This window comes from Ixodes scapularis, unplaced genomic scaffold, assembly GCF_016920785.2.
Source record: "Ixodes scapularis isolate PalLabHiFi unplaced genomic scaffold, ASM1692078v2 PGA_scaffold0__279_contigs__length_252992795, whole genome shotgun sequence".
In the NCBI taxonomy this organism is placed as follows: Eukaryota; Metazoa; Arthropoda; class Arachnida; order Ixodida; family Ixodidae; genus Ixodes; species Ixodes scapularis.
In genome coordinates, this window is record NW_024609835.1 from 193,286,226 (window position 1) to 193,296,791 (window position 10,566).

At 39.1% G+C, this 10,566-nt stretch overlaps 1 protein-coding gene across 1 annotated transcript in view; it reads left to right on the top strand.

Annotated features, from left to right (window-relative positions):
- The window catches only part of LOC8026728 (angiotensin-converting enzyme-like), a 41,983-nt gene extending 31,966 nt beyond the window's left edge, over positions 1-10,017 (top strand). The window contains exons 3-6 of the mRNA XM_040214134.2: positions 574-826; positions 2,611-2,792; positions 5,916-6,144; positions 9,915-10,017. Of these exons, the coding sequence (XP_040070068.2) occupies positions 574-826; positions 2,611-2,792; positions 5,916-6,144; positions 9,915-10,017 (767 nt within the window). The remainder of the gene's footprint in view (positions 1-573; positions 827-2,610; positions 2,793-5,915; positions 6,145-9,914) is intronic.
- The last annotated feature ends 549 nt before the right edge of the window (positions 10,018-10,566 follow it).

Consider the following 10,566-nt stretch of genomic DNA (forward strand, 5'->3'; position numbering starts at 1 on the left):
CTTGGCGATTTAGGCGCAAGAGTTCCAGACTCTGGACAAAGAAGCTCAAGTATGGCCGCACCTTGGCTTCTGGATTTTTAATGCCCGAAATCTCAAGACGAAAGCAAATATATTGCCAAAAAAATGAACTACCCGGGTTACGTCAATAATTCTGTTTGTGCCTAGTCACCGAATACCCAGTGACCCCATTTCTTTTTGTTAGTTGGGGGCGGTGTTTCTCATGTAGTTATTACATTAAAACGTTTTTTTATGATTCTTAGTAAAGCGTAAGTTGTGAAGACTCGCAAAACAAAACGATAATAATCATTTTGTTCTTAGCCCGAGACTGAGGCAGGAAAAGAGGAAAGTTTCGAAGTAGAAGAAAAATGAACAGTCGAGGACACGTCTCTATAGAGACGTGTCCTCGACTGTTCATTTTTCTTCTACTTCGAAACTTTCCTCTTTTCCTGCCTCAGTCTCGGGCTAAGAACAAAATGGTTAACATCCACCAGCTCGCCTGCGCAATCACTACATTATCATTGATAATAATCAGTTGGGCGATCCACCATTGTTCTTTTTTTTCTTCGCGTACAGGTAACGCCTATGGAGAGAACTGGCTCAGCATTATAGACACGATCATTCCGAGGGGCGCAGCTAAGCGCCCATATCATCAGAAAAGCTCACCTGTCGACGTGGTAAAAATGGCGGAAAGATACTACATAGCAATGGGATTCCCCCCGATGCCCGACAACTTCTGGAAGAGGTCGGTTTTTGAGCGCCCGCCCAACACGACCAACGTGGACTGTCACGCATCGGCATACGATTTTGGTGATGGGCAAGATTTCAGGTTTGATTTTGATTCCCCAATTCTACAAACCACTGAGTAAAGTCCACGTATATATTAGTGGCCTACATTAAGTCACCAGCAGGAAAAAATATATAACTGCTTTTTTTTTCACTTTAATAAGTTAAATGCGTAATGCTGCCTGATTTCTATCTTTTAACATATAATGCTTAATTAACGTTTGAAATTAATTGAACAAACATACCTGCTAGAATCCATTGTATGGTAAATCTTTACTTTATTGCAACGACAGCGTGAGTGGCGCATCTTAGATTTGTGACCGTGTGTTGATGGCGAGTGTCTAAGTTTAAATACAAAAATTAATAAATCTGTGATCATAAGACTCCAAAGAGAAATACTTCATTTGCCGGAACATAAAATATGCTCAATTTGATTAAGTAGGCGCGGGATGCATAAAAAGTGTTCAGGGGACAAGAGGTAGAAAAAAAACATGTCCGACTATAATACTTTAACTTCATTTCAAATAAAATACACGGCAGAAATTTTCAGGGAGAGGAAATAAGAGCTGGAAATATTGACGAATTTAATATACGAAGCAACTTACACTTCAAATACACATATGACGTTTTAGCAACAAAGAGATCTAGAAGAAAACTTTTGAAACTAGATCTGTAGTCTTCGTCATTACACTCAGCTTATCATATTAGACATTTAACGCTATACTAAGTGCTAAATCGCAGGTTTAATTTTCAATGAAACGTGTTCCCCACGCCGTCATTTATGAGCTCCTTTCGGAGAACACAGCGGTTTTTTGGTTTTTTTCTGAGGTCCCTAATCAAAGAAGTAAAAAGATGTTTTCAGTGTAAACATGCGATTGCTTGGAAGTATGAGCTCACATAAAATCAGTTACAATGGCTCACTAATTCAAAACCAATGTTTTTTTTTTGTTTTTTTTTTAAGTTGGGATGACATGCAGGTTGTATTAAGCGAAGACAATGGTGTTTTCGATCAATCTTTTTGCGCCTAGTTTTTTTTGTTTGTTTTTTTACTAGTCCAAAATCTTTTTTTTTTTAATTATTATTATCATATATCAGCAGGTTGACTAACAAATGTCATGTTCGTGAGTCAACCTCCCAGTATTCCCTTTCGCTTAAACCTTATACAAACTGATCGGTGCGTAATAAAAGCACACCTCAAAAAAATAATCGCATATTCGGTTTGAAGGGGACGCTAGTACTCTCCTTCGGTCTCGAAACCAAAACCGGAGAATTAGTGATGTTGCGCGCATCACGTGTAACCTTAATTTCAGCGAGAGCCAGGCTGATTTCCACCGATCCGGACGCACACTTGGTGCGCGCACGTAATGGTCTGGAGTCATATATATACGTTATCGCGATTCGAAGCCATTGAGGGTAGAATCAACATTTCCCCACGTGACGGCGCCAGTCATCGTTAACCTCGCTCGTCCGCCAACCTTCGGCAGGAACGAACGCGCCCCATTGCGAAATCAGTCCCGTGCCACTTCGAAAGCCTAAACGTGACCGAGCCTGCAAAGATAACACTCGAAGTCATACATTCCGCATCGAGTGTCGTGACCTCTGAACAGCGACCTCCATAAGCCGCATACTTTTCCGCTCGAACATGGTAAACCCAGAAAGCAAAAACGAGTAAGGAAGATGCTCCGCGACTTTAAATGACCGCGTTGGTTGCTTTTTTTTCTTTTTTTTTATTTGTTTCTGTTACGCAATATATGCCTAGGAGCTTGGTTTTCTTGCCGTTTCTAAACCTGTATTTGTCTTCTTTTTCTTTTTTTTTTCTTTGCGCAGAATCAAGGTCTGCTTGGAGGGGTCCGGCACGGACTTGCAGACGGTCATTCATGAAATGGGCCACGTGCATTACTTCATGGCGTACCGCCACCAGCCGTCTTTGTTGAGGGCTGCACCGCTCTCGGCACTGCACGAAGCCATCGGAGAATGCTTTAGTCACGTCGAAACATGTGACTCGCAAGGTTATAATTTATACAAAACGTACACAGCGGGCAGCCACTGCGTTAATGTTTGCAGCTTTGCCGTTTTAGACGCCAATATTTGTTTGCCTTAAGGACTATCTATGCTGCTTATTGTTTATATTATATCAATAATAGACAGATGTAAACGAGTGCCTACGGCGTACTCCTACACGCACTGCACTTTTAGTTCGTTAAAACAATTTATTTGGCAATTTGCGTCACAATCATTACTTACTAGGATTGTATTTACGCTATCTATAATGCTGCATAGATTGTCCGGTTCTGGCGAGAAATGACTACACTAAGCATACTTGGAGTTCATGCATTAGAATTACTTAAACAAAACTCACAATATACAATAACTAAATAATAAATTCACAATATATAATAAATGAGGGGTGTAAAAAGCAATGAAGAGAATGGTAAAATAACTACTAACTATGCGCTTACGAAAAATGCACTGTGCGGCATCAACATCAAAAAAAGGTAAATTTAGCACATGCATCTTGTGAAGATACGCATTCAAAATGCAGTTGATCAAGTTTGCGTTCAGGACATCTATAGAGCTGTCTTTTCACCTCTGCCGGCTCAATGTACCAAGCACTTTGTAACTTTAATCCTAAATGTGGAGAATCATTCTCTGGGGAAGGCCAGCGTGCCAGGTGAACTGAATAAATCTAGGAGAAAAAACCAAAAATCAGACACATCGAAGGCTGTTTTAAGTGGTTAGCTTGTAACCGATAATTGATCGTTCTAAAATGTGTGTGTGCGCTTCCGTTTTCTCACAGAGCAGGCAGAAAGCAAATCAATTGTTTAAAAACAAAGACAGTTCCAAATTCTGGGAGAAACTTATCACTTAATATTGATATCAATGTTTGAACACACAGCACGTTCATTTGTCTGCTCTGATGGGTTCGAAAGCCTAGTGCGTTAACGCACCGCAAGTCCAAGCTGTGAAAGAAAACTCGTGCCTGAAAACCAAGGGATTAAGGTAACCTTGTGTACTAGTTGGCTATACTAATTTTTAAAATTAGCGCAAAAATCGGGGAGGAAGAACGTAGAGAGAAGGATAGTGTGGGTGCGGCCGACGTAGATGTGTAACAGCCGTCAAGCATAGACCATTTTTTTCTTCTATGTCTTTTTCATTGTTATTCCTTTCTCTCTATCTACTGGCCCCTTCCACTGACAATTTTTCATGTCTTTTTATTCTTGTGTCTTCCTCCTTTAACAGTCAGGACTACTTCTCAGCCTGTTTCTCACTTAGTTATAAACGCCATTTCTAAGTAACGCTCGATCCTATCTCAACGTTATTTTTCCATTTTCTTTGCTCTAATCTGAACAAAAACCCAGGTATCCTCCCTTCGATCCCCATTTTTGCCCTTGTCGATCTGGATGATAATTGTACCGGCTTGCGGTCGCGTATCACAACTGTGTGATTCTCGTTAAACTCTTTAGGCTAACAGACGTCCTGCAAGGGCTAAATACCTCATTTACAACGTAAACCAGTGTCGCCATACCTCAAAAACATTAAGCTCTCTAAACACAAACTTCAAATTAGTTTTTTTAAACATTATTTGGTATTTCAATGACTATTGTTGCTTTAGTCGAATTCTATTAACCCTGCGAATTACGGAAATTCCACGTCGCAAAGAATTAAGAAAATAATGTTTGGATAAAGCACTTCCCTACTTGTCAGTTTTACGTTCTCAAAGTTTATGCTGCCTCTCAGTCGGAATTCATTGCCCCGTTTCGATGAGTATTTATCTACAAACAAAAAGAAACCGTCGCGCATATGCAAACGAGACGTTCGGAAACAAATGAATAGTTTTTTTTTTGTTACCACCCCACGCAGCGTACACGCCCACACCGATGCGTCTCGGCAACAAGGACAACATCGATGTAATCTCAAAATACGTCGTACGTTGGCTGTATCAAGATCGTCGCATTTTTCCGTGCCCGCATGCCAGCGAATTTAGATAGAAACCACAGAGTTCGCGTCAGCTTATGCAAAAAGTCCTCACATCAGTTATCGTAAACCTAAACTCACCTACTTCTTCGTGGTTTAGGCAAAAAAAGCTCTAATGACACAAATTCCTTGTATTAATAAGCGCAAGATTCTCAAAGCAAACAATTTCCGAGGGAGATTCACCAGAATCACATCAAATTCATCGAGCGCGATAATGATTTTTACTTCTAGTTCCTCCCGTCAAGATGAACTAATAAGGAAAATAATAAAAGTTAGTTGCGGTATTTCGGACAAAAGTAAAGTGATATTGTCTCGAGGTAATTTAACTTTATGCGAGTTGCCCACCGCTGACGAGAAATACTATTCATGTGAAGACGTTTTATACTATTTATGAAAAAACATTTTGTGGCGAATTAAGTTTGTTCCAAAAGCCAGTAATGGGAAGGTGATTTTACTAGAATTGAAAAAAACTTGCCATACGAATTCGCTCAGTTAAGTCCAAAAACATATCTGATCGATTTTCATCTGGCATGAAAGTAACTCACTTTCAGAAAATTACAATTAGACAATTAAAGAATAAAGATATGAATTCCTAACTATTTTAGAACAAAACAGTTAATTTATAGTTCCGAGCTTGCTTCGCCGAATCCTTGGGTTTAAGAATAGCTAATTTCATAAAACAAATAACATTAAAATTAGGTACTCCTTGCTATATTATTCTCTCTATTTCTAGAATAGACCGAAACCTCACCTGGGGAAAAAATAACGTATTAGGGCTCTCTCGCTCTAGTCGCATCGACTCTAGAAGTTTTGTGACCTTAACTTCTTACATCAAACTCTACCAGTAAAGCATTTTATTACAATAATTACTGAAGCGTCTCATGGCCATACGTAATCAATGATATTTGAAAGAGCACTAATGGATGACCGCCGCACACGTGTTATATACGAAAGAGTTACACAATATAATCACTGCATACGTTTTCGAAGAATTAAAGGATAGAAAAGGTGCACGATTTTAAAACAAAATTGTGATTTTTCAAGTTTTTTTTTTTATCGTTCTTTTAATTTTGGGACCGAACGAGTCTTTAGCAATTCTAATGATGCAGGCACGTTTGACTATTCTCGTATTCATTATTTTGTTTTATAACTTGAAGGTTCTGAGAAGAGGCGGAGGAGGAGAATGTTTGACGCACGTTTTCCGGCCGTGCAAACGACTAAAGATGGTCTCGAAATCGAGGATGAAGACGTGGTTCGACTCCTCAAAGAAGCCCTTTTTAAGGTCGTGCCGTTGCCCTGGATTCTTTCCGTGGAGACATGGAGATACGACGTCTTCCAAGGACGAATTTCTCGTGACAACCTCGCCGGTGCCCTGTGGGACTACCGGTAAGAAGGAAAAAAAGTTGAAAAAGGTCTTGGATGCTCGTCGAACGAGACTGATTAGAAAACAGCGGGAGAACAGAACTGTTCTAGTGCTGAGTTGTACGTAGGGCGTCATTTAAGATAATCCCTCCACCACCCCGCTTGCTCTGCTGATTGTTCAAGTGAGACTTTTGAGTACTAAACGGGATGTAATGCTCTCCACTGCGTGAATGATTTCTTGCAAGGCTAGGTAGGGGGAAAGTACTGTACCGGTAAAAAAAACACACGAAAAGTCCAGACATTCCAAAGAAAGAAATTTAATGTAAACAGCATGGCTTCAAAACCATTGTAGTAGTACGAACTGGTAAGAAAAAGATTAAAATGACCTAGTGGACAGTTTTCAAAGCGGAGGTTTACTCTATTTGGACGCTAGTCAGGAGAAAAACTGTATTTTGGAAATGTGAGCGCTATTCATTCTATATATAAAGTACAACACATTTGTTTCGTTGTATTTTTTCTTACTTTATTTTTTAATACGCATAGCTGTCAGTATCAATTAAATTATTATGCAATTAAAAGATGTACGTGCCCTGAACTCTATAATAAAAGTTTAACGTTCGTACTTTTATTTGAGTAACATTGGAACTCTGCCTTCATAGGGACTATACCGGAATTGGTTAAAGCCTGTTCAGTCACACACAGTCTTTAAATAATAAAGTGGGGCCGTGCTACGTTTTTGTGTATTTTCTCGGAAGATGAGACAGACATTATACTTTGACTAAGCTTCGCATCTAAAAACAAAGAGCAATATTCGTGACACAATTACAACTCGCTTGAATAAGCTAAGAGCATTGAAATATTTAAATTGTCATAAATGGTTCGTTTCGTTCAAACAATTGAGTCTGACACTTTCTCATTTTTCTTCTCACCGTGGTTTCTTCGTAGTATATTCTTCTTTTGTCATTTTTATACATTGACTATTTATTTTAGATATTCGAGTCATCCCTGCTAAGTGGGAAAAGAAAGTCGAGCCAACCTTTAATTGAGCAAGACTGGTTCTATTTAAAATGACATGTGTTCGCTTTTTATTGTTTTTGAGTGTTGAATATGTTTGTGCAAAATTTATTTCCCGCTTAGAATAGTGTGCTTTTCATTGCATTGTTTTTCTAGTACTGGTAGTTTTAGGGGCCTCCGACCTAGTCAATTGAGTCTCAGGAAGTATGGTAAAATATAAAAATAGTTTAATACTTTATATTCGCAAAGAATACAATATGTTTATTTTTCCTCTCTGCAACGCATATATGGACATGTTTAAATTAAGTTTATATTGTGGTGGCTGGATTGGGAAGTAATTTAAACTCATACCGAAAATTATCTCTTTCACACAAGTAATAAAAAGAAATTGTGTCTGGTGAGAGAAAAAGACTGTTATTTTCAATCATTAAAAACTTACAATTTCAACCCCAAATGAAATAATAGAAAGAAGTTACGCCAAACTTTCCCTGAATTAGCATGGTACAGCTCTGGCTAAGGGTCCTCATTTATCACGACACAGTGCGGCAAGTTTCAAGGATGTAAGTGCATACCACGGTGCTCAAGATTGTCAGTGTGTGTTGATGCTAAGGTAGTTGCGAAAAAAACAGTGAGTGTGCAGATCAGCGGTTGACAGTTCATTATGATATTTAAAACCCGAGGCATTGCTGAGGGGCATATAAGAAACTTTGAAGTAGAAGAAAAGCACAGTTGAAGACGTTCCAAATGCAGCTAAATCATTTATTTTTTCTCACTCCTGATATACCCCCAGGCTTAATAGACACCAACATCTCCTCTCCCGGACATGACTTCTTCTTTAGAATAAACTATGACTGTAAAGGTGAACTGAGTGTTTATCAGATGTGTTCATTCACTGGAGAACCACAATGTGGACTGCAGCAGCTTTATTTCAGTTGTTATTACTGATGATGAAGGCTTCTAACCAGAAGAACAGCAGTGATCGATTTAGAAAGCGCCGAGTCAATTGCCTTTGTTCTGACAACATACCGATCAACGCTGTGAGTGGTGTCAAACTGTTGGAGTGAAACAACATGATACTGGTCCTTTACGAAACCTATATCTCCAACTTTGCATAACTTAGCATTCTGGAAGTTTATATTAAACAAAATAAGGTATCCATCAAATCCAGTATACTTAGCAATGTGGTGAAGGATTAGAGAGAAACGCCAGAACTAAAAAATTATGCCGAAACAGTTAAACAGGTGCCGCCAATATATGGCCTGTATTCGCATTAGCCAATTTCTCAGCAAACAGCTAAAGGTAATATAATGAGGACACCGCGATAACTGGAAGATGACACAGCTCAATATCGCTTTTCATATATTCTCGATACTCGGCACCATTTTGTCTTTTAAATAGAAAGTGTATTACATTATACAGAGTGTCTGATTTTTTGTTTTAACCATATTTTATCAAATAAAAGATGAGAGTCAGACGAGTACCGTCTTTACCATGTATTTATCAGGCTCAGCGGACATGAGAGGAGGCAACTATCCTCATGGTAAGCTGAGTAATTAATCGAAACCTCTTAATTAACTTTTTAATATTGGTTTTAGGGGCCATGTTACAAATTCAACATTGACCAAAATTAACACTAGAAGCCAGAGAAATTGAAATAACTTACAAAAATATCATGATTTTTTTACATATTAACTGGAAAACTTTCACGTCTTTTAGCCCCACTTAAATATTGCGCGCAAAAAGCGCGTTGCAAACCCTGCCCATCTGGACGCTTAGAACAGTGGCGTACTGGTTATATGCATGCCGTCCCTATGTCGGCAGCGTGTCTTTAGTGGGTACGCAGACAACTCAAGTGACGATGTGATTGAAACGACTACGTCACTCTTTTAAACGCCATTGTGGGCTGGACTTATGGATTACTTTGAAAAGAAAACCTGATAATTTATTACTTTATATCTAAAAAACAATTACATTCTTGCAAAAATATTTTAATAACCCCTAATATTAATTGCCGTCAATACCGCGCTTGCAACATACTCCTAAGGTCAATATTTTAAAGTTAATTAACGAATTTTAGTTAATTTGCCTAATTGCCATGATCATTATCCCCTCCTCTCATGCGCACCAAGGCTGATAAATATATGGTGAAGATGGCACTCATTTAACCCTCACTCCCTTTACCTCATAAAATTGTGTAAAACAGTACAATAAGGAGATCTGGATGTGTAAAAAATAAAATGCTACTCTTTTGAATACTAAGAGTTGCAGCCGTCACCAGTCACCAGATAATTTTGTTAAATGTCATAATTCACGTTTTAAAGGGGTCTTTGAATTTAGCACTGTGAACATACGAACGTTCAAACGCGAAACAAAACTGGTATTGTTATTGTCTTAGTGTGGCGCACTTATAAGCGTCAATATTGTAAACGATTGCACCAACATGCTGATTGTAACATCATCAAGGGGCGAATAGGGATATGGCCTATAGAAAGGTGGAAGAAAACAATAATTCTCGGAACATCGTTTGAAATAATTGCGCATTTTTTTCAAAATTCCACATTTCCCTAATCTTCACTTTTCAAATTTGGAAGGTTTATTTTCACAATTAAATCTTCAGCTAGAGTTAGTTGAAGCTCCCCTATAAAGTTGTGTTGTGCAAGATTCTGCAGTGGAGAAATCAAGGAGCTTCGGTGAATATTCCTTAGTTACACAGCTCCCGCAAGCTCAAGTGATTTAAAAATATGGTGAAACAAATCGAACTGATTTTTCTCCTATTGCAGACAAACGTACCAAGGTATCAAGCCCTCGATTCCAGAAGCCAAGTTCTTGTTTGACGCGGGAGGGAAGTACCACGTAGCTCAATTCATTCCTTATTTCAAGTGAGTATGGTCTACTGCTCTATTCGGATATGTGAAGCGGAACACGCTGGCCCTAGTTTCTTTTTGGGCATTTCCAAATATTGTTCGCATAGTTGATGATACAGCTAATATGGTAGCGAGCTATCCTGTAATTAATATGCCAGAAGTATTTAAAATATGCGTAAATATTATGTGAAAAGTTATGAAAACGACGTTGGTTTATAATTGAGAACGTATCGCGGCTTTGAAAGCAATGTGAATTTTGGGGGAACGCCGGTGGCGCCACCGTTCAGTGGCCACCAAGGTGCACTTTCATGCCCCCAACACAACCCACTACGTACACGAACTGTACGGTAAACAAGGGGGCTTTGCCCGGACAATAAAAGACTGCCAGCCCAAGTGTCAGGGGACCCTCTGGGCCGAGGGCTTCCACGGACAGTCGCAGGCTGACTTATTCGATGTCAAACTAACCGTCCCGTCCTCCTAACATAAAATGGAGTGTGTTGTTTTCGAAATCCTGGCCCCGCGTTGTTCCTCTTGGTTGTTCGTGCAGCAAGAAAGCTTCCCCACAAGT